The sequence below is a fragment of the Macaca fascicularis genome, chromosome 19 (assembly GCF_037993035.2).
Source record: "Macaca fascicularis isolate 582-1 chromosome 19, T2T-MFA8v1.1".
In the NCBI taxonomy this organism is placed as follows: domain Eukaryota; kingdom Metazoa; phylum Chordata; class Mammalia; order Primates; family Cercopithecidae; genus Macaca; species Macaca fascicularis.
This window is the reverse complement of record NC_088393.1, coordinates 16,496,209-16,523,960: the sequence shown is the minus strand read 5'-3', so window position 1 is coordinate 16,523,960 and position 27,752 is coordinate 16,496,209. Positions and strand designations below refer to the sequence as shown.

The following is a 27,752-nucleotide window of genomic DNA, read 5'->3' as shown; positions in this document are numbered from 1 at the left end:
TTGAACCCAGGAGGCAGAGGGTGCAGTGAGCCGAGGTTGTGCCATTGCACTCCAGCCTGCATGATAGAACATAACTCTGTCTCAAAAAAAAAAAAAAAAAAAAAAAAGAAGTCCTTCCTGCTTGCTCTGGCTGAGATCATGTCCCATCCCTCTGCACCCTGACCCCTGCTTTATCCCTATCACCTGCTGCGTTATACATTTATCTGTATCCTCGTCTATTGTCTGACATCCCCTGAGAACAGCGATGACTCCTGTCTCATTCACAGCTGTGTTCCAGCACCCAGAACGGGGCCTGGCCCATAGTAGGTGCTCAGTAAACATTTGTGGAGTGAATATGGGGGTGAGGAGAAAAAGGAAGCGAGGATAATGTCCAGGTCTCCAGTGCAGGTGGCTGAATGGGTGATGGCATCACTGAGATGGAGAGAGAGCAGGTACAGGGAATGCATTCAGAGAAATGCTGAATTTGTGGTGATGGCGGGACCTCCCTAGTGTCCCAGAGGCCAGTGGATCTCCAGAGAAGTGCTGTGGACAAAGTCGAGAGTCACCGGCCCATGGACATGAGTCAAAGCCCACCTGGGAAGAGTGACAGCATGGGGAGGCACACGTAGGCCTGAGCCACTCCACAGCCCTGAGGAGGGCAGAAAGGGAGGAGAGCAGGCGGTGCGAGAAACAGGAGGAAACCCCCGAGCGCAGCCTCCCGGAAGCGGAAGGGAGCGCTGAAGAGGAGGTGGTTAGTGGTGGTTAGTGGTGTAAGAAGCCAGCTAGATAAAGCGGAGAAGCTTCCTACTAGGAGAGCTTCCTTCCAGCCCAGTGTGGCCACGCCAGTGTCCTCGGTGACCAGACACGTGGCCACGAATTTCTCAGTGTGCTTTATTTTTGATGAAATGCAGTCGGCTCACGAGGCCGACTTTGGAAACAGGAGGTCCGTGGATTGTGGAATAAGAAAGGGCATCATGGTTGCAGAGGGAGGGAGGGAAGCCCATGGCTGCCTTGGGGAGCTTTCTGAAAGGCAGGTCTGATCATGCCTCTCTGGGCTATGGTCTCCTCACGGTGGCTCCTTGTTGGAAATGAAGTGGTCCCCTTGGTCCCTCTCTCCCATCTCAGCATTAGCCAGGACTTCTGGCTCAGCGGCCCCAGCAGGCTGCCCCTTGCAATACCTCTTTTCCACCAGATCGTGCCTGATCACCTTCCAAACCCACTTCCGGCGTTGCCCTCTTCCAGGGAGCCTTTCATAACCACCTCCACCTTCCACTGGCTAAAGACGAGGTTGAGCAACTGCAGGACTTGGGACCTTGTTCCTGCCCCTGTGGCTGCCTGGATCCAACTGTGTGGTAATGTCTCTGCTTCTAGAGGACTCCCCTGCTAGACCGAGAGGCCTGGGAAAGCTAACATGGACCATGGGTGGTGCTGAGCCTGTCTCACACATCTGCTCGGCAAATCTGCACAATAACTCCATGAAAGCCTCTTTTGACCAGTGAGGAAAGCGAGGCTCAGAGAGAAGGTGCCTGTCCCAGGTCACACAGCTGAGCAGCAGAGATGGGTTTTGAGCTCAGCCCTAACACCACAGCCACGGTGCCAATGGACACCCTATGCCTGGCACAGGACAGGGTGCATCCTAGGTGCTCATGAAATGTTTGCTGAAGGAATAAGCCAGCCAAGACAGGCAGCCCGCTGGCACCTCTGGGGAGGCAGTGGCCAGTGCGGAAGCAAGACTCATGTCACCAGGACTCAGGGTACACTGCACACACCCAGCCCCTGGCGTGATCTAAGACGGGTGTCTTCCCTGCTTCCAAGAAGGCGGGGGAAGGAAACCCAGCACTGGATCTCACCAGTTATTGGCTTTGGTTGGCTTCCAGGGCAGGCACCCACTCAAGGGACTTCAGGAAAGTGTGGGGGTGGGGTGGGACAGGAAGGGGCAGCCACTTCACCTCTTCACTCTCAGCTGCTTTAGGGCTCACCCCTGCCCGCCTCACCTAGGACCTGACACCCACGTTTGTTTCTCTCACTGACCAATGTTGGGTTTAACATTGTTGGACCGGTGCTTGTTGCTTCCACATGCAACAGGCCAGGCAGCCACTTGCCTTGTACCTGGGATGGACTTGGGAGAAGGCAGAGGACCATTTCTAAAAGGCGGGGACAATCCCTTCTTTCAGTTTTCTCAGATCCTCTGGGGAAGATGCCCGGGTTCTAGTCTATGTCCAGCTCCCTGGTATCTCAGGTCCATTTGTCACCCCTCCTTAGGAAAACCCTCTCTCATCCTCTGGCTGAGGCTGACCGTCTGTATAACACATCCGCCCCACCCCCCCACTGCAACTGACATTTATTTGTGTTTTTGGAGATCGGTATCCATCTCCCCAATCAGCCTGTGAACGTCATAAGAACACAGATTGTTGAGCCCTGGCACAGTGACTCACGCCTGTAATCCTAGCACTTTGGGAGGCTGAGACAGCTGGATCACTTGAGGTCAAGAGTTCGAGACCAGCCTGGTCAACATGGTGAAACCCTGTCTCTACTAAAAATACAAAATTTAGCTGGGCGTGGTGGCAGGTGCCTGTAATGCCAGCTACTTGGGAGGCTGAGGCAGGAGAATTGCTTGAACCCAGGAGGCAGAGGTTGCAGTGAGTGGAGATCGCACCACTGCACTCCAGACTGGACGACTGAGCATGACACTATCTCAAAAAGAAAAAAAAAAAAGCAGGATTGTTTTTTGCTAAACACAAATCGACCCCAGGCTTACTATCCTGCCTGGCATTAGTAGGTGCTCCCCAGATATCAGCTAAATAAACAAATGCTTCTGGATCGGACTCCTAGACTTCCTACTTCTCTGTGACCATTGTGACCTTGGTCAGGTTACTTCACCTCTCCGTGCCTCAGTTTCTCCCTCTATAAAACGGTACTCGTGATCACCATCCACTCACCTAACCCTTGTAACTCACTATCGCAATGAACGTGGAGAAATTCCTCCTGAGAGAAAGTGCACGATAAACAGAAGCTGCAACGCCCTGAGAGGGCGGGACTGGCTGGAGAGCACCCAGTCCCCGCCACGCCTCGCCACCCCCGGCCAAGGGTCGCGCAGCCCCTGGACACCCTGCCTGGCTCCAAGGCCGGCTGCGGCCCCGCTTCTGGGTCCTCCACCGAGCCCAGAGCCTCTGGCCCGGGTGCCTGGGAGCAGAGGGCGGTGCAGTCGGTTACCTGGCAACGCGGTGGCTGCAGCCCACCGCGTTACCTAGCAACAGGGCGTGGATTACCCACTTACGACCCCCGCCCGGTTACCCAGAAATAGGGTGGGGCTCTCAGGTGAGGTCTACCGGCCTCTTTGCCTCACACCAGGGTGGGGCTCATAAGCCGGTTACCTAGCAACAGGGTGGGTCCCCGCGGGCGGAGGCCCCCGCCGGTTGCCTGGCAACAGGGAGGGTGGGGAGCCTTCATTACCTTGCCCTTCAGGTCCAGCACGTAGACGGCGCTAGCGGACATGGTGGCTGCAGGAGGCCTCGGCAGCGGCAGCGACGGTGGGGACTGCCAGGCGTTGAGCAAGGCCGGGCGCCGCCCGCGACAGCTCACCTCCACTTCCGGTTCGGGGAGCCGCGCGGGGACCGTTATGTCCGGTCCGGGAGGAGCTGCCAGGAATGCGCAGGCGCAGGACGGACTCTGCGCAGGCGCATTACGTTGTATGTGACCATGTTTCTTGCTCCCGCCTGAAGCCTCCCGGAAGTAAGGCCCTGGGAGGCGGGGCCGACCAAATCAGGGCACCCACTGGCCGCTGCCAGGCTGAGCTATGGAGCCAGAGCAGCTGAAAACCGCCTCCCGTCGGCCGAGTTAGGCGAGAGAGCCTGGTGGTGAAACCGACCTGGGACCCAGCCCTATGGAGCTCACAGTCTAGTGGGGAAGTCTATGAAACAAGTGTACAGTCACCAATTGTGATAAGCTCAAAAGGGAGAGGTAAGGCCGTGGTTACTTGGAAAGAGGTCAAACTTTCTGAATGGCAATCAGACCTTATCAACAGTCACCACCTGTCATTGTCAACTTTTATCAGTGAATGAGCATGCCTGTTTATTGCCTGGAATGTTAAGAAAACCAGTCTCACTGAACCTTGACCCAGCATACCGTGTTTCATTTCTGCAAAGTTAGTAGTCGGTAATGCAACTGGTGGCCCTTGATTAATCCATTGAATCATATCTAATTTGCTTTTATGAAATCTTGGGCTTTGGAGAAATACCTGCATTCTGTTCCAGTTAGCCATCACAGTACCCTGGGGATCCCAACCCTGCAATATCAGAGTGGTTTACCCAGGATGCCTGCCTCTCACATCTTTTATTTTCCCTCCTATCTCCGTTTTGGCGTTTGGAGAGATGATTTTTGCAACTCGGTAATTATATAGTCTTTGCTTAGGATAGAAATGTGACCGAACCTCTAGAAAAGCAAACTAGAATGTTTGAGGACTACTAAGTGATCCTGGGCTGGAAGGATTCTTGCACAAGGCACAGAGCAAGCAGCCAAGAGAGGCTTTTTGCTTTTTTTTTTTTTTTTTTTTGAGATGGAGTCTCACTCTGTCACTCAGGCTGGAGTGCAGTGGCACGATCTCGGCTCACTGCAACCTCTGCCTCGCGGGTTCAAGCAATTCTCCTGCCTCTCAGCCTCCCAAGTGGTTGTGATTATAGGCACATGCCACCACGCCCGGCTAATTTTTGTCTTTTTAGTAGAGACGGGGTTTCACTATGTTGGCCAGGCTGGTCTCAAACTCCTGACCTCAGGTGATCCACCCACCTCGGCCTCCCAAAGTGCTGGGATTACAAGGGTTAAGTTAAACATTAAAAGACGAGAGAGCCAGTGCCCTTGTACAAAGGCTGGGATGTAACAAAAGCCCACCCAGAATTGTGCCTAGGCTTTTCCTGGGCCTTGGAGCATGACAAGATAACGAAGGAATTCTTAGCAGGACGCTTTTAGGATTAAACAAACTTTATTGGAGGTCTGAAGAAGCTCCTCAGGGCTCCACAAACAAGTTTACTGGGGTTTGAAGGAACTCCCCCAAACCTCCATGATTTAGCAGGAGACAAGATAAGGGTAATCACCCCAGCACCTGGACTCCACTTAGATTAAGTAAATTTACTGAGGTTCGAGGAAGGTCTTCAGGACTCAGATCTTAGTTATAGGTTAAAAGACTATAATAACTTACTTCTGTCTTTAAATGAATGCACACTTACACGTAGACCTATAGCTTAGAAGGTATATGAGCTCTGGAAGACTTTGGAATCTTGAGTTGGTCTGGTAATATTTTCTCCAGGCCTTCTCCCTGTAACCAGTTACAGAAATAAAAACTCTTCCTAGTTCATCTGTGTCTCATTATTGGGCTGTGAGAAATAGAAGTCCAACCCTCAATTTGGTCTGGGAACAGGTTAGGAGTGGGGGTCTCAAAAGCATCCCCAACACAGCAGACACAATAAGAACCACTGAGGCCTGAAATCCATGTATAGATTCTGTTTTAATTGGTCTGGGCCGGGGTTTGGTTATTGAGATTTTTCTTTTCTTTCTTTTTATTTTTTAATTTTGAGACAGAGTCTCACTCTGTCACCAGGCTGGCGTGCAGTGACATGATCTCGGCTTACTGCAACCTCTGCCTCCCAGGTTCAAGCGATTCTCCTGCCTCAGCCTCCCGAGTAGCTGCTGGGACTACAAGCGCCTACCACGCCCAGCTAATTTTTGTACTTTTAGTAGAGACAGGATTTCACCATGTTGGCCAGGATGGTCTTGATCTCTTGACCTTGTGATCTGCCTGCCTCAGCCTCCCAAAGTGCTGGGATTACAGGTGGAAGGCACCGTGCTTGGCCTTCTTTTCTCTTTTCTGTTCTGTTGTGTTTTTTTTTTTTTTTTTTTTGAGGCAGGGTCTTTCTGTCACCAGGCTGGAGTGCACTGGCACAATCTCGGCTCACTGCAACCTCCTCATCCTTGGCTCAAGCAATTCTCAGCTGGGACTACAGATGCGTGCCATCAAGGCCAGCTAATTTTGCTTTTTTTTTTTTTTTTTTTTGAAACAGGGTCTCGCTCTGTCACCCAGGCTGGAGTGCAGTGGCACAATCTCAGCAGTTCATTGCAACCTCTGCCTCCTGGATTCAAGCGATCCTCCCACCTCAGCCTCCTGAGTAGCTGGGACTACAGATGTGTGCCACCAGGCCCGGATCATTTTTTTGTAATTTTTAGTAAAGTTGGGGTTTCACCATGTTGGCCAGGCTTAATTTTGCAATTTTTGTACAGATGGGGTTTCCCCATGTTGCCCAGACTGGTCTCAAACACCTCAGATCAAGTGATCTGCTTGCCTTGGCCTCCCAAAGTGCTGGGATTAAAGGCGTGAGCCACTGCACCTGGCCTGGTTATTGGAATTTTTTCCAAGCTCCCCAGATGATACTAATAGGAAACAAAATTTGAGAAACCCTGGTGTATCACAATAGGTGTTGTCTTTCTTTTTAATATGGAGTCTCACTGTTGTCCAGGCTGGAGTGCAGTGACATGGTCTCAGTTCACTGCAGCCTCCTCCTCCCAGGCTCAAGTGATTCCCCTGCCTCAGCCTCCAGAGTAGCTGGGATTACAGGTGCCCACCACCACGCCTGGCTAATTTGTGTATTTTTACTAGAGACAGGGTCTCACCATGTTGGCCAGGCTGGTCTCGACCTCCTGACCTCAGGTGATCTGCCTGCCTCGGCCTCCCAAAGTGCTGGGATTATAGGCATGAGCCACCACGCCCAGCCCACAATAGGTATGGTCTTTTCTGAGATATTGCAGAGGTCAAATTAAGTTTGAATGTCAGAGTTGAAATTGAGATGTGATCTGAATAACCTCCATAAGTGGAGCAAAGGGGGTTAGTAGTTTTTGTGTAAAGAGTGCTTACTGTGATGGCACTCTTGACATTTGAGTCTTTGTTTCCTCAAAAGATTCATCCAATCCCTTCCAGCCCCCTTGACACTGATTTTAAAAATCTAAAGAAAATGCCTAGGGCAAGCCTGGAAGGAAACACTCTGCAATGAAAGGGGTCACCTCTCTTAGGTGGTTTTTCTTTTTGCCTTATAGTTTTTGGCATTCCCTGTTTTTCCTCAGCAAATGTGTATAGTTTTGTGCTTTAAAAAAGGTATGTTCAGTTTGGGAGGCTGAGGCGGGCAGATCATGAGGTCAGGAGTTCGAGACTAGCCGGGCCAATATAGTGAAACCCTGTCTCTACTGAAAAAAAAAAAAGAAAAAAATACAAAAATTAGCCAGGCATGGTGGTGCAGGCCTGTAGTCCCAGCTACTTGGGGAGGCTGAGGCAGGGGAATTGCTTCAGCTCCGGAGGCGGAGGTTGTGGTGAGCCAAGATTGCACCACCGCACTCCAGCCTGGACAACAGAGTGAGACTCAGTCTCAAAAAAAAAAAAAAAAAAAAATGTTGCTTGGTGCTATGACTTACTCTTGTAATTCCAGTACTTTGGGAGGCAGAGACAAGAGGGTCACTTGAGCCAGGAGTTTCAGACTAGCCTAGGGAACATGATGAAACCCCATCTCTATAAAAAATACAAAAATTAGCTGAGCGTGGTGGTACGCACGTGTAGTCCCAGCTACTTGGGAGGCTGAAACAGCAGAATCACTTGAACCTGGGAGATTGTCAAGGCTGCAGTGAGCTATGGTGGTATCACTGTACTCCAGCCTGGGCAACAGAGTAAGATCTCTAAAACATTACAATAAATTGGGCAAAATATGAGACTAGGTCCAATAGGGTTTGTTACATGTCGTGTCTATTTCTGTTCGTGTCTTGCTGAACAGACCCTGATGTTCTTCCTTAGCAGTAGAAAGTCACAGTTGTGGCCGGGCTGGTGGCTTATGCCCACAATCCCAAGACTTTGGGAGGCCAAGGCAGGAGGATCACTTGAGGTTGAGGCCAGTAGTTTGAGACTTGGGCAACATAGGGAGACCCTGCCTCGACAAAGAAATAAATAAATCAGCAGGGTATGGTGATGTGCACTTGTGATCCCAGCTAGTCAGGAGGTTGAGGTGGGAGGATCACTTGAGCCTGAGAGGTCAAAGCTGCAGTGAGCCGTGATCACACCACTGCACTCCAGCCTGGGCAACAGAATGAGACTGCATCTCAAAAAAAAAAAAAAAAAAAAAAAAAAGTCATAGTCCTGACATCTCATCAGATTCCTTCTAGAGCTTAATCAGTGGGCAATTAGTATCAAAAGCCTCTTTTGGCTGGGCACGGTGGTTCACGCCTCTAATCCCAGCACTTTGGGAGGCCGAGGCAGGTGGATCACCTGAGGTCAGGAGTTTGAGACTAGCCTGGCCAACATACTGAAACCCTGTCTCTACTAGAAATACAAAAATTAGCTGGGCGTGGTAGCACGTACCTGTAATCCCAGCTACTCTGGAGTCTGAGAGGCAGGAGAACTGCTTCAATCTGGGAGGCAGAGGTTGCAGTGAGCCGAGATCACACCACTGCACTCCAGCCTGGGCGACAAGAGCGAAGAGCCATCTCCAAAAAAAAAAAAAAAAAAAAAAAAAAAATTAACCAGTCAGTCAGTACTGAAACAGTCGTTTCGGAGGCTGGAGGCCTGCATTAGTGAGATCTGGCCTACCACAACACCCCCAACACACAATAAGAATCTCTGTTCTCCAGGCTGGCTTTGAACTCCTGGGCTCAGGCAACCCTCCGGCCTCAGCCTCCTGAGCGGCTGGGATTACATCTGCGTGCGTACCACTGTGCCTGGCACCAGGCCTTGGCGGTTTTTAATGCTCCCCAGATGATTGTAAATGTAAATTTGAGGACAGCGGTGGTGGACTGTGAGGGTATTGGATCCCGGTAAACCACACCACCTAGTGTTCACACTCTAGAGTTCCCTGCCAGACTCCGGGTTTGGCTACGTGGCTTGTTTTGGCCACTGAAATAGGCTATGTAGGCTGGGCGTGGTGGCTGATGTCTGTAATCCCAGCACTTTGGGAGGCCGAGGCAGGGGGACTCACTTGAGGTCAGGAGTTCGAGACCAGCCTGGCCAACATGGTAAAACCCTGTCTTTACTAACATACAAAAATTAGCCGGGTGTGGTGTTGGGTGCCTGCAATTCCAGCTACTCAGGAGGCTGAGGCAGGAGAGTCACTTGAACGGGGAGGCGGAGGTTGCAATGAGTTGAGATCACACCACTGCACTCCAGCCTGGGCAACACAGTGAGGCTGTCTCAAAACAAATAAATAAAAATAAAAAAAAATAATAAAGCAATAGGCTATGTGGGGGGAGATCCTGGAGGGTGAGACGCCACCCTGGACTTTCTGGCCCCAGGAAAGCCAACGCAACTAAACGAGTGAACTGAACCACACTTCATGCAACAGAATCCTCTAGCCAAGCAAGTCAACCCAGAGTTGTGATAATAAATAAATTTTTGGCCAGGCACAGTGGCTCATGCCTATAATCCCAGCACTTTGGGAGGCTGAGGCGAGTGGATCACGAGGTCAAGAGATCGAAATCATCCTGGTCAAAATGGTGAAACCCCATTGCTATTAAAAGTACAAAAATTAGGTGGCGTGCACCTGTAATCTCAGCTGCTTGGGAGGCTGAGGCAGGAGAATCGCTTGAACCTGGGAGGTGGAGGTTGCAGTGAGCCAAGACTGCATCATTGCACTGCAGCCTGGGCAACAGAGCCAGACTCCATCTCAAAAAAATAAAATAAAATAAAATAATAAATTTTTGTTGTTTTAAGCCACTGCCTTTTGGAGCCATTTGTTCTGCAGGGAAAGAACTGAAATGACTACCTTTCCACTATACTAATAAAGGATTTCCACCACAGTAGTACAGAATGCAGACTCCTGCTGCTGGCTTGTGGATGGAAAAGGTCTGAAACTGTCTTTCCACCAGGCCATGCAAGAATCACTGGCAAAAGCCGCTGCTAATGAGAGTATGTCATCTCTCTTAGGTGTGAACCACAGGCAGGAACAGATGTGCCATCGAAATTTTTCCAACTGAGTTGCCGTTCTCCAGTATGCATATTTTTCTATGCCGCAAATCCAAAAGACATTTTGGTAACAATTAAACAGCCTATAAGAGGACATTCAGCACTTTGGGAGGCTGAGGCGGGCAGATCACTTGAGGTCAGGAGTTCGAGACCAACCTGGCCAATATGAAGAAACCCCGTTTCTACTAAAAATACAATAATTAGCCAGGCATGGTCGCGGTCGCCTGTAGTCCCAGCTACTTGGGAGCCTGAGGCAGGAGAATCACTTGAACCTGGTAAGTAGAGGTTGCAGTGAACCGAGATTATGCCACTGCACTCCAGCCTGGGCGAGAGTGAGACTCTGAAAAAAAAAAAAGACGACGACACTCAGACTTACAACTGGCTTTTGCTTTATTGTGTAATTTACACAGGACAACCCCAAACTCCACACTTGGTTTTTCTCTTCTGCCTTCATTATTCTTTCAGTATCTATGTTGACAGAGATCGTTTCTCCCAACAGCATATGTGGTTTGATCCTCAACCAAGACGCATAGGCCCTACAAGATCCCAGCCCTCCAACACGAACACCTGGGCCCTCCCATTTGACTGCAGCCTTGCCTGTTTGTACTGGGGCTCTGCCCTGGTCCTGTCACCCCTGAGGCGTCCGTAGGGCAGGAATGCCAAACAGGATCCGTGTGATTTACTCTGAGTAAATACAAGAGGCTGCTAGCAGCCCCCGGCTGAGGATTGAGAGGCAGGCTATGTCTGGGTTTCATTTCAGAGAACACTGTGATGCATTAGCAACGTCTGCTACGGAAACACCCATTAGAAGTACCTGGAAGGAGGGTTTTGGGAAACGGACTCAGAAAGGAACAAGGTGTGTCCGTTCCATTCTTGCCTTAGGTGGCTGTTCTGCTGCCCAGGCTGCACTGTCTCAGTGGCCAGGTGGCTGAGGAGGAAGTCTGAAGGCCACAGAGTCGCAAGTAACTTCCCTGGGGCCTGCGGGGGACAGCATGGGCCCGAAGCTAGAGGAAGCTTGGAAGGGCGCCCACGCTGGGCCCTGTGGGGCTCTGCACACTGCAGGCCACCATGGCGCTAGCTCTTTATCCTCTGGAGTCTGTCTCATCCCGGAGAAGACAGCTGGCTGGCCTCACAGCGTTAGATGAAACTCAGGGGTGAAAACATTTTTACGTGGCACGGACACACAATGGGCTTTACCTCTGGATACACTTAGAAACTTTCCATCCAAACGAAAAGGGTGTATCTTCTGTACGTTGCCAAGAAGCCTAAACTGAGTACAAGGACAATCTTACTTTAATCAAGTTCCAGAATGAGGGTACACAGCTTCGGAAAGCAGTCTGTAGCAGAAGATGCAAGGGCGTGTGTAAAGCCATGTTTCTAGAATATACCAAAGGAAACACACCCAACCCCAGGGTGGCCTTTTGCGAATCCTCGATGCTGCTCCATACCGGGGCAGGTGGCTACTTCGTCCAGCTGACTTTGGGAATGTCATAATGCTCCGTGAGTGTGTCCAGGTGTCTGTTGAAGTCCTGGGAAGGTGGAGTAGAAGGCTGGTGTCAGCGCAGACACAAGGTGGGTGCTGGGGGAAATGGCACTGCCAAGCCCTACCTCTCCCACATCCTCTCTCTCCTGAGCCCCGTCCTCTCAAACTCACCCTGCCGGGTTTTACAGACTCCTGAACCCTGGGCTCCCCTTTGAAGAACCCTGGGGAAGTGTCACTTCTGTTAGGTAAACTTCCCTTCTCGTCAACATGCCAATGGCTCCCTCTGCCAGGCTGTTAGCCTCTGGGCCCAGCTGGGACCCTGAATGGCTCAGTCTCCCCGACTGGACACGGCAACTCACCTCCACTCTTTGCTTGTGGGTTTTGGATGCTTTCTTTAGGATCCTTTCCATTTGCTGGAGACAGAAAAGACACGGAGGTGAGTTTACAGGCTCAACACAGCCCAGGCCGACATGGGATGGAAGATGGAGCCCCAGCCAGCCTGGCTCCCACGTTTAGAACAGCTGGAGGTTTCAGGCTGTATGCCTTGTTCCCCTCCCTCAACTCCAACCAGGCTGGTCCAACAGGGAACCCAGGTCAGTTGCCAGCTTCGTGAGTGGCAGGAAATGAACCAGCAATGCCTGAGCGTGTACCCATGAGCAGCCTCTGCTGGGAGCTGTTGGCATGCTTCCTGCATCCCAAGGTGGCTATTAGCACTGCCAGTTTGGAGGAGAACAAAGTCCTAGAGCAGGTTTGAGGAATGAGGAGAAAGAGAGGGGTAAAGGGCCCGACACAGAGCAGGTACTCAAGTGACACTTCCCATCCTGATGTTAGGGCTACAAGACTAGGATCACCGTCCCTAGGGTTATTCTGAAATATGCCTCCTGCACCATGACCTGCTCTGATCCTCACTTCAAACACTCAACGACAGCTGCAAACGTCAGTATTTTGTAGCAGCTTGGAGTGTGGGCTGGGCGCAGTGGCTCATGCCTGTAATCCCAGCACTTTGGGAGGCTAAGGAAGGAGGACCGCTTGAGCTTAGGAGTTTTAAGACTAGCCTGGGCAATATAAGGAGACCCCAACTCTACAAAAAATCAGCTGATTGTGGTGGTACGCGCCTATGGCCCCAGCTACTCGAAAGGCTGGGGTGAGAGGACTGCTTGACCCAGGAGGTTGAGGCTGCAGTGAGCTATGATCACACCAATGCACTCCAGCCTGGGCGACAGAGTGAGAGAAACCCTGTCCAAAAAAAAAAAAAAAGAGTTGGGAGTGTGGGATATAAAGCCAGACAGATCTGAGGCCATACCTGGCTCTAGGCTTCTGGCTGGGTGACTGTGGCCCACTCTCTGGTGGCCCCTATGAACCGTGCTGCCTATGATTCATCCCTCGTGCAGTCCCTGTGCCACGCTGACTCTGACCTGGCCATGGACTCAGTTAACTCAAAGGAACGCAGTACCAGTTCTGGGTCCATGCATAAGACCTGGCAGCGTTAGCTTTGTGCCCTTGGAAGCCAGTTGCTGTGTAGGAAGTCTGATGGCCCTGCTGGAAAGAAAGGACCTGGAGGATGAGATGACATGAAGAGGCCACGAAAGAAGCACTGACAGGTGGGGCACGGCAGCTCACGTCTGTAATGCCAGCACTTTGGGAGGCCGAGGCGGGAGGATCACTTGAGGTCAGGAGTTCTAGACCAGCCTGGTCAACATGGTAAAACCCCGTCTCTACTAAAATACAAAAATTAGTTGGGTTTGGTGGCGCGTCCCTGTAGTCCTGGCTATTTGGGAGGCTGAGTCAGGAGAATAGCTTGAACCTGGGATGTGGAGGTTGCAGTGAGCTGAGATAGTGCCATTGCACTCCAGCCTGGAACCTGGGCGACAGAACAAGACTCTTTCTCAAAAAAAAAAAAAAAAAAAAAAAAAACCACTGAGGCACCAGCTATATGGCGGCAAAGCCATCTTAGATGCTCCAGCCCAGATGCACCTTCAAAGACTCCAGGCCCAGCTGCCATCTGACCGCACCAGACTCCAAGTGAGGTCAGACCCTGCTGAGCCCAGTCAACCCAGAGCATCATGAGATATTATTGGTAGGGGCCACCTGGCTGCTCCTCTCTGTCCCCTCTCTTCTCCTTCATTCCCTCCTCACCTCCTTCTGTGTCCACTCAGCCCTCACCTGGCTGATTCTCCCTCTAAGGCAAGCACCCTGCTCATCTCTGTCCCTCTACCTGCTGCTGCGAGCCCAGCCGAAGCCTGTGTCTCCTCGTGAGAAGCCACACTGACTGGTCCAGCTGCCACACAATGCCAGACACCTGGCTGGACTCTGCCCACAGGCGTGACATCCTGCTAATATTTTAGTTTTTGCAGATACAGGGTATCGCTATGTTGCCCAGGCTAGTCTCGAACTCCTGGGCTCAAGCGATCTTCCCACATCGGCCTCCCAAAATGTTGGGATTACAGGCATGAGCCACCATGCCTGGCTGACTCCACTTGGATTTCTACTGGGGCACTGCATTTACCTTCTTTAAAACTATAGCTTTGGTTTCCCCTCCCTCGACTCCCACCCCAGAAAACTTGCTTTATCTGCAATCCTTCCCACCCCAGTAAACAGCACCTTCATTCAGCAAACTGCCCAGCCCAAAGTCTTGGTCATCCTTGACTCTTCTTTCTTTCCCAGCTTACATCCAACCCAACAGCTAACCCTGAATTCATCCCTGAAAACCTATTCCAAACCTGTTACCTTCCACTGACTCCATCACGACTGCTCTACTCTGAACTCCCATGATTAGTCTCTTGATAGCTGCATAAGTCTTTCATTCTGGCTCCAGCAATAAAATCTCAGCCCTGCCTCTGACTACAGCCTCAGGGTTAGAAAGGACAGAAATGCATTCACTTGGTCAGGCATGGCGGCTCATGCCTGCAATCCCAGCACTTTGGGAAGCCGAGGCCGGCGAATCACTTGAGGTCAGGAGAGCGAGACCAGCCTGGCCAACATGGTGAAGCCCCATCTCTACTAAAAATACAAAAATTAGCCGGGCATGGTGACGGGCACCTGTAGTCCCAGCTACTTGGGAGGCTAAGGCAGGAGAATCGCTTGAACTCAGGAGGCAGAGACTGCAGTGAGCCGAGATCACACCTCTGTACTCCAGCCTGGGCAACAGAGCAAGGCTTTGTTTCAAAAAATTTTAAAAAGGCCAGGCATGGTGGCTCACGCTTGTAATCCCAGCACTTTGGGAGGCCGAGGCAGGCGGATCACCTGAGGTCAGGGGTTCAAAAACAGCCTGGCTAACATGGTGAAACCCTGTCTCTACTAAAAACACACAAAAATTAGCCGGGCGTGGTGGCAGGCGCCTGTAATCCCAGCTGAGGCAGGAGAGCTTGAACCCAGGAGGCAGAGGTTGCAGTGAGCCGAGATCGAGCCACTGCATTCCAGCCTGGGTGACAGAGCCAGACTCAGTCCCGCTGAGATGGAGTCTCACTCTGTTGCCAGCCTGGAGTGCAGTGACGTGATCTCAGCTCACTGCAACCTCTGCCTCCCAGGTACTGGTTCAAGCAATTCTTCTGCCTCAGCCTCCTCCCAAGTAGCTGGGATTAGAGGCGTGTGCCACCATGTCCGGCTAATTTTTGTATTTTCAGTAGAGACAGGGTTTCACCATGTTGGCCAGGCTGGTCTTGAACTCCTGACTTCGTGATCCGGCCACCTGATTTGTTAAATCCTTACCACAACCCTGTGAGGTAGACTTTACTGCTACTTTAACTAAACGGTAACTGGCTTGCCCAGAGTTACACCACTAATTCGTGGTAGAGGCAGAGTCAAACTCAGGTCTGTCTGGCCAGAGGTAGTACACCCATGTGTTTTCTGTATGCCTGAATAAGACCTGGGAGTAAGGAGTTAATTGTCCCCAATGTCCATTTTCCCCAGTGTCACCGTACAGAATCACCTAGACCAGGGTTAAGGTTTCTCAGCCTCAGTGCTACTGATATTTGGAGCCGGATCATTCTTTGCTTCAGCGGGCTGTCCTGTGTGTTACAGGGTGTGAAGGATCATCTCTGGCCTCTAGCCACTGTTGCCAGTAGTCCCCACCCCAACCCAGTTGAGAACCAACAATGTCTCCAGACATTGCCACGTGTGCTTAGCGGTGGGGGTTTGTGGGGTGGAGACTATTCCCAGTTGAGAATCACTGACCTGCACTGATTATTCTGTCTCCCTAGCATAATGGACCCACTTTATCTATCTTACTATTAACTCTTCTGTTCTCCACTGCACACATTTATTGTGTTTAATATCAAGAAGCAATCATTTATTGGAGCCTTAAATACAATACAAACAAAGTCGTCATGGGCATGGCCATTCAACATCAACAGCTGAGACTGGGTGTGGTGGCTCACACCTGTAATCCCAGCACTTTGGGAGGCTGAGGCCGGTGGATCACTTGAGATCATAAGTCCGAGATCAGCCTGGCCAACATGGTGAAACCGCGACTCTACTAAAAATACCAAAATTAGCCGGGTGTGGTGGTGGGCGCCTGCAATCCCAGCTACTCGGGAGGCTGAGGCAGGAGAATTGCTTGAACCCGGGAGGCAGAGGCTGCAGTGCTCTGACTCCACCAAAAATAAATAAAAAAATATAAACAACATGTTTGAATCTGCCCAAGTTGTCTTGGAAACAAACTTTGTGGTGACTTCGAGCGGTGAGCATGGCCATTTAATATCAAGAGCTGGCATCCACTGAGCATTTACGCACTGCCTTTTACTTTCATGACTTCCTCCCGAATTCCCAACCCTCTTAGAATAAATTACTACCCTGACTCCTACAGAGAAGTAAACTGAGGCACGGAAATAAGAAAGTCAGTGGCCTAGTGTCGCAGGGCAAATGAGCCACAGCACTGGAATCCAAACCCGGGTCTCCAGCTCTGGCCTCCTTTTTTTTTTTTTTTTTTTGAGATGGAGTCTCGCTCTGTCGCCCAGGCTGGAGTGCAGTGGCCGGATCTCAGCTCACTGCAAGCTCCGCCTCCCGGGTTCGGGCCATTCTCCTGTCTCAGCCTCCTGAGTAGCTGGGACTACAGGCGCCCGCCACCTCGCCCGGCTAGTTTTTTGTATTTTTTAGTAGAGACGGGGTTTCACCGTGTTAGCCAGGATGGTCTCGATCTCCTGACCTAGTGATCCGCCCGTCTCGGCCTCCCAAAGTGCTGGGATTACAGGCTTGAGCCACCGCGCCCGGCCTCCTTTCAACGCCAGTTCTAGCTCTCCCCTCTGCTGCCCACTAGGGTCAGCGGGGTCTTCTCATCCTTGGCGCTCCCCCGGCAGAGGGCGACTCTTCTCTCACTCACGCACAGCATCATCTCCCCGTAATTAAGGTCTCCTCTGACCGCTCCCCTGCTCTCCGAGCGCCCCAGCCCTGACCCCAATTTCGAGTCTCCCGGCGCCGGGTGTCCCTGCCCTCCTCGCCGCCTTCTGCTTTTGCTCACCCGCTTCTCCTGCATTTTCTCGAAGGCCGCCTGGGCCGGGGTCCGCTTGTCCAGGCCGCGCCGCTTCTCCTCCTCGTTCTTTTTGCTCGTTCCCATTGCTTCCAGGAGTTTCGCTTTGTCTTTGTCCTTCTTTTTCTTCTTCCTGGAAAAAGACACGAGGAGGGGGCGGGTCAGAGGGTCAGGACCATGGGTCCAGATAAAAGGTCTAAGGGGAGTGAAGACGGAATCCCGCGGGCCTTCGGGCCTCACCGCTTGGTCACTCCCAGCTCTGCGACGCCTTTCAGCTTCAGGGGTCCCTTTTGGACCTGCTCGTAGGCCTCCATAACACTCTCCAGTGGCTCGGCAGATGTACTGCCACACTTCCTGTTTGCAAACACTATTTCCTCCTGAATGCCCGCCTCACTTCTCTTTGATTGGCTGAGCTACAAGGTGAGCATGCGCTCTTAGTTCTGGAGCTGGGCCACACTTCCGGATACTGGGCGGGACAGAGAGCCAAGCGAGGGAGTGCCCTTCGCATCCTGTCTGCTGCCACACTTCCGTAATTGGCGCCCACTTCCGGTCTTCAGTTCTTCAGACAGGGTGATGGAAACCCAACCCCTTTTTGAGGGTTTTGCACACTTTTGGGTGACCTATTCTCTCTCCTTGATTTTTTTTTTTTTTCATTTTTAGAGACATGGTCTTGGTCTGTTGCCTAGGCTGGAGTGGAGTGGCGCGATCGTAGCTTACTGCAGCCTTGAACTCCTAGGCTCAAGAGATCCTCCCACCTCAGCCTCCTCAGTAGCTGGGACTACAGACCGGCGCCACTGAGCGCGGCTAATATTTTCATTTAAGTTTTTTTTGGTCGAGATTGGATCTCGCTATGTTGTCCAGGCTGGGCTCGAACTTCTGGGTTCAAGCAATCCTCCGGCTTCAGCCTTCCAAAGCACAGGGTCACAGGCCTGAGCCACGAGCGCCGCCCCCGTTCTCTTTTATTGCCATATTCTGAGCGTTCAATGGATAGCTGGGCCTAATTTTGTAAACCTAATCAGTATCCATTAATTTTTCAGCTTTAGGTAAATGACAATATTATGTGACAAGGTTGGTGGTATGTTAAAACAATTAAAAATCTATTTTATGCTGGGCGCAGTGGCTCACACTTGTAATCTCAGCACTTTTTGAGGCCGAGGTGGGCGGATCACGAGGTCAGGAGATCGAGACCATTCTGGCTAACAGCGCGAAACCCCGTCTCTATTAAAAATACAAAAAATTGGCTGGGTGTGGTGGCATGCGCCTGTAGTCCCAGCTACTTGGGAGGCTGAGGCAGGAGAATCGCTTGAACCCGGGAGGCGGAGGTTGCAGTGAGCTGAAATCACACCACTGCACTCCAGCCTGGCCAATAGACTCCATCTCAAAAACAAAACAAAACAACAACAAAACAAACACAAATGTATATATATTTAAATCAGCACTTTGGGAGACCAAGGTAGGCTGTTCACATGAGGTCAGGAGTTTGAGACCAGCTTGGCCAACATGGCGAAATCCTGTCTCTACTAAAAAAACAAAAACAAACAAAAACCCAAAATTAGCTAGGCATGGTAACATGGGCCTGTAGTTCCAGCTACTTGGTAGGCTGAGGCAGGAGAATCACTTGAACCCAGGAGGCAGAGGTTGCAGTGAGCCAGAATCTCACCACTGCACTCCAGCCTGGTCAACAGACAAAGACTCCATTTCAGAAAACAAAAAAGAAACAAACGAAAAAACCCACAAAACAACAAATCAATAGAGAATAGGGTATTGCTGTGTTGTCCAGGTTGGTCTCAAACTCCTGTCCTCAAGCGGTCCGGCTGAAGCACTAGAATTACAGGTGTGAGCCACCACCCCTGGCCCTTTCTTTCTTTTCATCCTTTCAGCATTGTGCAGTTTTCTTACATAGGATGTGTACATGCCTATATCTTTTTGTTTGTTTGTTTGTTTTTTGAGACAGAGTCTCACTCTGTTGCCCAGACTGGAATGCAGTGGCACGATTTCGGCTCACTGCAACTTCCACCTCCCAGGTTCAAGAGATTCTCCTGCTTCAGCCTCCTGAGTAGTTGGGATTACAGGCGCCCACCACCATGCCCCGCTAATTTTTGTATTTTTAGTAGAGACGAGGTTTTGCCATGTTATCCAGGCTGGTTTCGAACTGCTGACCTCAGGTGATCCCCCTGCCTCAGCCTCCTAAAGTGCTGGGATTACAGGCGTGAGCCACCGCTCCCGACCCTTGCATATATCTTTTTAATGTCAGCAGAGGACTATGGGAATTTTTGGTTTCTTCTCTATTTCCCTCTGTATCAAAAACCTAGTTTAAAAAAAAAAAAAAACTGTTATGAGAAAAATTTAAAAAGACTGTGCCTACCAAGTGTCTGTGAAGATGTGTTGAAACTGGAACTCAAACGTGCTGCTGTTGTGAATGTTAAAAGGCATAAACAGTTTAGAAATCAGTCTGACAGTTCTTTAAAAGATTAAGTATTCACTTATACTATGACAAAAGAATTAGATTCCTAGGTTTTAACCCAAATGAAATGAAAGTATAGACATGTATACACTTGTGTACATGAATGTTCACTGAAGATTTATTTGTAATAGCCAACAAATTAGAAACAGCCCTAATACTGCCCTAGATAAATGAACACAATCCGTGCCCACAAATCTTGGCTGACTTTTGCAACCAATGGAATTGCTAGGTCCAAGGTTATGCACATTTGCACGTTTTATTTCTCATAGATTTTGTCCAAATTGTGCCAGGGTGGTGTTTTTGTTTTGTTTTGTTTTTTGTTTGTTTGTTTGTTTTGTTTTAACTGGGGGCTGGGAGGGGGAAGAGGCGAAGGAGGTGGAGAAGAAAGAAGCAAACGTCCCCAAATCTACCGGATACAAGAAAAAGGAGGGCACAGGGGCTGCCTTTCTCAGTCCTACCTGCAGGGGGCAGCAATCCTCTGCCTAATTCTCCGTCCACAACTGGAAACGACTGTGCAGAGGGGCTTCTGGTACCAGCGGATGGGGTTGCTAGCACTTTTGTGTCAAAAGAAAGGCGATCTTTTGGCCGGGCGCGGTGGCTCACACCTCCTATCCCAGCACTTTGGGAGGCCGAGGCGGGCGGATCACGAGGTCAGGAGATCGAAACCATCCTGGCCAACATGGTGAAACTCTGTCTCTACTAAAAATTTAAAAATTAGCTGGGCGTGGTGGGGCAAGCCTGTAGTCCCAGCTACTCAGGAGGCTGAGGCGGAGAGTCACTTGAACCCGGGAGGCGGAGGTTGCAGTGAGCGGAGATTGTGCCTCTGCACTCCGGCCTGGTGACAGAGCAAGATTCCGTCTCAAAAAAAAAAAAAAAAAAAGAGAAAAAAAGAAAGGAAGGAAGGAAGGAAAGAAAGAAAGAAAGATTAGCTGGATGTGGTGGGGCACACTTGTGGTCTCAGCTCCTTGGGAGGCTAAGGCAGGAGGATCACTTGAGCCTGGGTATGCGTGTTCGAGGGTGCAGTGATCTAGGATCCTGATTGATGCACTCTAGCTTGGGCAATTAGAGCAAGACCCTAGCTCAAAAAAAAAAAAAGGAAAATAAAATGATTATGTTGAGTCTTGAATACAAATTAAAAAAACAACTACAAAAAAAGAAAAAGAAATAGTAATAGTAATGTGCCAATGTTAAATTCCTAGTAGTGCTAAATGTGCTGTGGTTATGTAAGATGTTAACATTAGAGCCAGGCTCAGTGGCTCACACCTGTAATCCCAGCGCTTTGGGAGGCCGAGGCAGGTGGATCATCTGAAGTCAGGAGTTTGAGACTAGCCTGGCCAACATGGTGAAACTGCGTCTCTACTGCAAATGCAGAAATTAGCTGGGCGTGGTGGTGTACACCTGTAGCCCCAGCTACTGGGGAGGCTGAGGCAGGAGAATCGCTTGAACCCAGGAGGCAGAGGTTACAGTGAGCCGAGATTTTGCCATTTGCCATTTCACTCCAGCGTGGGTGACACAGTGAGACTCCATTTCCAAAGACAAACAAACAAACAAACAAACCAAACAACAACAAAAAAACCATTGGAGGAAGCAGGTCACAAGGGTTATGGGAGCTGTCTGTATCATCCTTGCAATTTAATTTAATTTAATTTAATTCAATTTAATTTAATTAATTTGTTGAGACAGAGACTCACTCTGTCACCCAGGCTGGAGTGCAGTGGCGCGATCTTGGCTCACTGCAACCTCCACCCTCCAGGTTCAAGCAATTCTCCTGCCTCAGCCTCTCCAGTAGCTGGGATTACAGGTGTGTGCCACCACATCCGACTAATTTTTTTTTTTTTTTTTTTTTTTTTTGAGACGGAGTCTTGCTCTGTCATCCAGGCTGGAGTACAGTGGCCTGATCTCGACTCACTACAACCTCTGCTTCCCAGGTTCAAGCGATTCTCCTGCCTCAGCCTCCCAAGTAGCTGGGACTACAGGCAGATGCCACCACACCTGGCTAATTGTTTGTATTTTTAGTAGAAACAGAGTTTCTCCATGTTGACCAGGCTGGTCTCGAACTCCTGACCTCAAGCGATCTGCCCACCTTCGCCTCCCAAAGTGCCTGGATTACAGGCGTGAGCCACTGCGCCTGGCCCATCTTTGCAATTTTAATGTAAATTTAAAATTATTTCAAAACTGAAAGTTTATTAGGAAAAGGAAGAGGCTGGGTGTGGTGGCTCATGCTTGTAATCCCAGCACCTTGGGAGGCTGAGGCAGGTGGTTCCCCTGAGGTCAGGAGTTCGAGAACAGCCTGGCCAACAAGGCGAAACTCCTTGTCTATTGAATATACAAAAATCAGCCAGGCATGGTGGTGGGCGCCTGTATTCCCAGCTACTTGGGAGGCTGAGGCAGGAGAATCACTGGAACCCGGTAGGCGGAGATTGCAGTGAGCCGAGGTCACACGACTGTACTCTAGCGTGGGTGACAGAGCAAGACTCCATCTCCAAAAAAAAAAAAAAAAAAAAAAAGGGAAAAGAAAGAATCTGTAAAGGAATTAAGTGAGGGTGGGGCTTGACTTTCTAGCCAGCTTTGCAATAATGTCAGGCTCACTGAGTGAGCTCCCACTTCAGGAATGTAGCTAAGCGCATGGGATTCCACACCCCGATTCCTCACATCCTAGGGGATTTTCTTCCTAGCCACCGCCTCCATTCTGTGAGTTTTGAAGCGGATGCTTTTAATGACTGCGCATGTATAGGGAATGATAATGCTCCAACAGCGCTTTCGAGATGCATCTTGATTTTGAGGGTATTAAAATGTGGAACAAAATGTGTATGTTTAAATGGAGAGGAAGTAATTTTTTAAAAAATTACACTTTTAATTTGAAATAACTGAAGGCTCACATGCAGTTTTAAGAAATAAACAGAGGCCAGGCATGGTGGCTCATGCCTGTAATCCCAGCACTTTGGGAGGCCGAGGCGGGCGGATCACAAGGTCAGAAGATGGAGACCATCCTGGCTAACATGGTGAAACCCTGTCTCTACTAAAAATAGAAACAATTAGACGGGCGTGGTGGCGGGCGCCTGTAGTCCCAACTACTCGGGAGGCTGAGGCAGGAGAATGGCGTGAACCCGGGAGGCGGAGCTTGCAGTGAGCCGAGATCGTACCACTGCACTCCAGCCTGGGCTACAGAGCAAGACTCCATCTCAAAAAAAAAAAAAAAAAAAAAAAGAAAAAAAAGAAAGAAAGAAAAAAAATAAGTAAACAGAGGCCAGGCATGGTGGCTCACGCCTGTAATCCCAGCACTTTGGGAGACGGAAGCAGGCAGATCACTTGAGCCAAGGAGTTCAACACCAGCCTGGGCAACATGTTGAAACCCTGTCTCCTCCCAAAATACAAAATATAAAAATTAGCCAGGTGTGGGGTGGCAGGTGCTTGTAGTCCTAGCTACTCAAGAGGCTGAGGCGGGAGGATTGCTTCAGCCAGGGAGTTTGGGGTTGTAGTGAGCTATGATCGCACCACTGCACTCCAGCCTGGGCAACAGAGTGAGACTGGGTTTCTAAAAAAAAACAAAAATTCCTCTTGTTGCTCTTTTGTAGCCATACACACTTGTCCCCTCACCCCCATTCCTGCACAGCTGACAACCAGGGATCTGGTCTCTATTTCTCTGATGTTGTCATTCATTTTAAGAATGTGATATAGCCGGGCGCGGTGGCTCACGCCTGTAATCCCAGCACTTTGGGAGGCCGAGGTGGGCAGATCACGAGGTCAGGAAATCGAGACCATCCTGGCTAACACACTGAAACCCTGTCTCTACTAAGAAAATTACAAAACAAACAAACAAACAAACAACAACAAAAAAAAACCAGCCGGGCGTGGTGGCGGGTGCCTGTAGTCCCAGCTACTCGGGAGGCTGAGGCAGGAGAATGGCGTGAGCCTGGGAGGCAGAGCTTGCCGTGAGCGGAGATAGCACCACTACACTCCAGCCTGGGCGACAGAGCAAGATTCCATCTCAAAAAAAAAAAAAAAAAGAAAAAAGAAAAAAGAATGTGATATAAATGGAATCATACAATATGTAACCTGCTAGGATTGGTTTGTTTTCCACTCAACATAATTCCCTAGAGGTTCATCCAAGTCGTGAATATTTATCTTTTCTATTCCCCAGTAGTTTTCTATGGTATGGACGTATCCGTTCGCTTAACCATTCACATGTGGGTGTTTCCAGTTTTGGGTTATTATGATAAAACATCTGTTACAGATTTTTATGTGAACATAAGTTTCCATTCCTTTGGAATTGCCCAAAAGTGTAATTACTGGATGATATGGTAGCTGCATATTTAAACTACATTAACAAAAAAATTGTAGTAAAGGCTGGGTGTGGAGGCTCATGCCTGTAATCCCAACACTTTGGGAAGCTGAACAAACAAATAATGGTAAAGGCTGGGCCAGGTGGCTCATGCCTGTAATCCCAGCACTTTGGGAAGCCAAGGGGGGGTGGATCACCTGAGGTCAGGAGTTCAAGACCAGCCTGATCAACATGGTGAAACCCCGTCTCTACTAAAAATATAAAAATTAGCCGAGTGTGGTGGCAGGCACCTGTAATCTCAGCTACTCAGGAGGCTGAGGCAGGAAAATCCCTTGAACCTGGGAGGGGGAGGTTTGCAGTGAGCTGAGATTGCGCTATTGCACTCTAGCCTGGGTGACAAGAGTGAAACTCCATCTTAAACAAACAAAAAACCCAAAGACATTGTGGTAAGAACACAACATGTGATTTGCCTTCTTCTTCCTCTTCTTTTTTTTTTAGAGACAGGGTCTGTTGCCCAGGTTGAAGTACAGTGGCACAATCACGACCCACTGCAGCCTCAACCTCCTGGGCTCAAGCAATCCTCCCACCTCAGCCTCCCGATAGCTGGTACCACAGAGCATGCCGCCACATCCGGCTAGTTTTTGTATTTTTTGTAGAGACGAAGTTTCACCATGTTGCCCAGCCTGGTCTTGAACTCCTGAGGTCAAGCGATCTACCTGCCTTGGCTTCCCAAAGTGCTAGGAATACAGGCGTGAGCTACTGTGCCCGGCCGATCATTTTAATTTTTTTTTTTTGAAACTTCATTCCGTTTTCCATAGCAGCTACACTGCTTTGCATTCCCACCAACGGTATGCAAGGGTTCCAATTTCTCCACACCTCTGACAACACTTGTTGTCTTTTTGTTGTTGTTATTGTTTTGGGTTTTTTTTGAGACAGAGTCTCACTCCGTCGCCCAGGCTGGAGTGCAGTGGCACTGTGGGGAAAAGAAAGAGAGATCAGACTGTTCCTGTGTCTAAGTAGAAAGAAGTAGACATAAGAGACTCCATTTTGTTCTGTACTAAAATAAATTCTTCTGCCTTGAGATGCTGTTAATCTGTAACCCTAGCCCCAACCCTGTGCTTGCAGAGACATGTGCTGTGTTGACTCAAGGTTTAATGGATTTAGGGCTATGCAGGATGTGCTTTGTTAAAAAAGTGCTTAAAGGCAGTATGCTTGGTAAAAGTCATCGCCATTCTCTAATCTCGAGTACCCAGGGACACAATGCACTGTGGAGGGCCGCAGGGACACAATGCACTGTGGAGGGCCGCAGGGACCTCTGCCCAGGAAAGCCAGGTATTGTCCAAGTTTTCTCCCCATGTGATAGTCTGAGACACAGCCTCATGGGAAGGGAAAGACTTGACTGTCCCCCAGCCCGACACCCGTAAAGGGTCTGTGCTGAGGAGGATTAGTGAAAGAGGAAGGCCTCTCTGCAGTTGAGATAAGAGGAAGGCATCTGTCTCCTGCTCGTCCCTGGGAATAGGACGTCTCCGCGTAAAACCCGATTGTATGTTCTTTTTTTTTTTTTTTTTTTTGAGACGGAGTCTGGCTCTGTCGCCCAGGCTGGAGTGCAGTGGCCGGATCTCAGCTCACTGCAAGCTCCGCCTCCTGGGTTTACGCCATTCTCCTGCCTCAGCTTCCCGAGTAGCTGGGACTACAGGCGCCCGCCACCGCGCCTGGAGAGTTTTTTGGTATTTTTTAGTAGAGACGGGGTTTCGCCGTGTTAGCCAGGATGGTCTCGATCTCCTGACCTCGTGATCCGCCCATCTTGGCCTCCCAAAGTGCTGGGATTACAGGCTTGAGCCACCGCGCCGGGCCCCGATTGTATGTTCTATTTACTGAGATAGGAGAAAACTGCCTTATGGCTGGAGGTGAGACATGCTGGTGGCAATACTGCTTTTTAATGCACCGAGATGTTTGTGTAAAGTCAAACATAAATGTGGCCTACGTGCACATCAAGGCACAGCACCTTTCCTTAAACCTATTTATGACACAGAGATCTTTGCTCACATGTTTTCCTGCTGACCCTCTCCCCACCATTACCCTATAGTCCTGCCACATCCCCCTCTCCGAGATGGTAGAGATAGTGATCAATAAATACTGAGGGAACTCAGAGACCAGTGCCGGCGCGGGTCCTCTGTATACTGAGCGCCGGTCCCCTGGGCCCACTGTTCTTTCTCTATACTTTGTTTCTGTCTCTTATTTCTTTTCTCAGTCTCTCGTCCCACCTGACGAGAAACACCCACAGGTTGTGGAGGGGCTAGCCCCCTTCAGGCGCGATTTGGCTCACCGCAACGTCTGCCTCCCAGGTTCAAGCCATTCTCCTGCCTCAGCCTCTTGAGTAGCTGGAACTCGAGGCATGTGCCACCAGGCCCAGCTAATTTTTTGTATTTTTAGTAGAGATGGGGTTTCACGGTGTTAGCCAGGATGGTCTTGAACTCCTGACCTCGTGATCCGCCTGCCTTGGCCTCCCAGAGTGCTGGGATTACAGGCGTGAGCCACTGCACCTGGCCTGTTGATGTTTTTAATCACCATCTTGACAGTTGTGAGGTGATATCTCATTGTGGGCTTGATTTGCATTTCCCTGATGGTTAGTGACGTGCAGTATTCTTCTTATTACAATCCTATGTTCTATATCCTATATTGCAAGGGGTATTGTTGCCGATGGTTTATTGTAATGAAGGTGGAATTGATCCATACAAAGATAAAATTAATTTTTCTTTTTTGAGACAGATTTTTGCTTTGTGGCCCAGGCTGGAATTCGGTGGCACTATCTCAGCTCACTGCAACCTCTGCTTCATGGGTTCAAGTGATTCTCCTGCCTCAGCCTCCCAAGTAGCTGGGACTACAGGCACCCGCCACCATGCCCGTCTTATTTATATATTTTTAGTAGAGACAGGAGTTCTCCATGTTAGACAGGCTGGTCTTGAACTCCTGACCTCAGGTGATCCACCCACCTTGGACTCCCAAAATGCTGGGATTACAGGCATGAGCCACCTCACCTGGCCAAAATTAATTTTTCTATGCCAGGCTGGGTGTGCTGACTCACACCTGGCCTGGTGTGCAATCCGAGCACTTTGGGAGGCTGAGGCAAGAGGATCACTTGAGCCCAAAAGTTTGAGAACAGCTTGAGCAATATATTGAGAACTCATCTTTACAAAAAATACCAAAAATTAGCCGGTGTGGTGGCACATACCTGTGGTCCCAGCTACTCGAGAGGGTGACGTGGGAGGATCGGTTGAGCCCAGTAGTTTGAGATGAGTCTGAACAACATGGTGAGACCCCGTCTCTACAAAAAATTAAAAAATTAGCCAGGTGTGGTGGTGTGCACGTTTCATGTAAATAGAATCACACTATATGGGACCGTTGATATCTAGCTTCTTTCACTCAACGTAACGGTTTTGTTTTCTTCTTTTCTCTTTTTTACAAAAGTTACCTTGATCAGCATAATGTTTTTATTTGGGTTATTTGTCTTTCTATTTTTGAGATTTACTAAGAGTTCTTAGTTTTTATTGTGGGTTTTGTTTTTTGTTTTTTGTGTTTTTTTTGAGAAAGTCTTGCTCTTATTGCCCAGGCTGGAGTGCAATGGCACGATCTCAGCTTACTGCAACCTCCCCATCCTGGGTTCAAGCGATTCTCCTGTCTCAGCCTCCCAAGTAGCTGAGATTACAGGCGCCCACCACCACATCCAGCTAATTTTTTGTATTTTTAGTAGAGACAGGGTCTCACTAGGTTGGCCAGGCTGGTCTCGAACTCCTGACCTCAGGTGATCCACTCACCTCGTTCTCCCAAAGTGCTGGGATTACAGGCGTGAGCCACTGTGCCTGGCCCCAAGAGTTCTTTATATATTCTGAATAGTAGTTCCTTATGAGATATATGATTTGCAAATACAGTTAGCCCTTCATATCCAGTTTCCTTACCCATGGATTCAATAAACCACAGAGTGAAAATACCTGGAACGAATCAAATAAAAAGAATACAACAATAAAAAGAATACAAATAAAAATGTATAACAACTATTTATATAGCATTTATATTTCATTAGATATTGTAAGTAATTTA

The 27,752-nt window shown here is 49.6% G+C and overlaps 2 protein-coding genes and 1 long non-coding RNA gene across 6 annotated transcripts in view; 1 reads left to right on the top strand and 2 right to left on the bottom strand.

Annotated features, from left to right (window-relative positions):
- AP1M1 (adaptor related protein complex 1 subunit mu 1) overlaps window positions 1–3,571 on the bottom strand; it is a 31,915-nt gene extending 28,344 nt beyond the window's left edge. For both annotated transcript variants that reach the window (XM_045381196.2, XM_005588322.4), the window contains exon 1: window positions 3,433–3,571. In XM_045381196.2, coding sequence (XP_045237131.1) covers window positions 3,433–3,474 — 42 coding nt within the window. In that variant the 5' untranslated portion in view covers window positions 3,475–3,571. The remainder of the gene's footprint in view (window positions 1–3,432) is intronic.
- A 157-nt stretch (window positions 3,572–3,728) lies between these two features.
- LOC135968394 (uncharacterized) lies at window positions 3,729–11,492 on the top strand. The gene is made up of 2 exons (XR_010583142.2): window positions 3,729–3,939; window positions 9,923–11,492. It is a non-coding gene; the product is annotated as an uncharacterized lncRNA (long non-coding RNA).
- Window positions 10,334–17,255, bottom strand: FAM32A (family with sequence similarity 32 member A). Of its 3 annotated transcripts, XM_005588320.4 has the most exons (4): window positions 17,149–17,255; window positions 16,900–17,041; window positions 11,804–11,857; window positions 10,334–11,490 (listed from the first exon to the last, which is right to left on the bottom strand). In XM_005588320.4, exons 1-4 carry the CDS (start codon window positions 17,220–17,222, stop codon window positions 11,422–11,424), a joined length of 339 nt encoding a protein of 112 aa, XP_005588377.1. In that variant the 5' UTR covers window positions 17,223–17,255; the 3' UTR covers window positions 10,334–11,421. The 3 variants fall into 3 exon arrangements, with proteins under 3 accessions (XP_005588377.1, XP_065390939.1, XP_073882350.1); XM_065534867.1 differs by lacking the exon at window positions 11,804–11,857; XM_074026249.1 differs by lacking the exons at window positions 10,334–11,490; window positions 11,804–11,857 and adding an exon at window positions 15,838–16,349 and having other exon boundaries at window positions 16,654–17,041.
- Between the last annotated feature and the right edge of the window lie 10,497 nt (window positions 17,256–27,752).

Excerpts from the sequence above, each read along its gene's own strand:
- FAM32A (XM_074026249.1), bottom strand. The coding sequence starts at position 17,222 with ATGGAGGCCTACGAGCAGGTCCAAAAGGGACCCCTGAAGCTGAAAGGC. Across the intron at positions 17,042-17,148 it reads GAGCTGGGAGTGACCAAGCG|GAAGAAGAAAAAGAAGGACA; the intron begins GTGAGGCCCGAA and ends GTCTTTTTCCAG.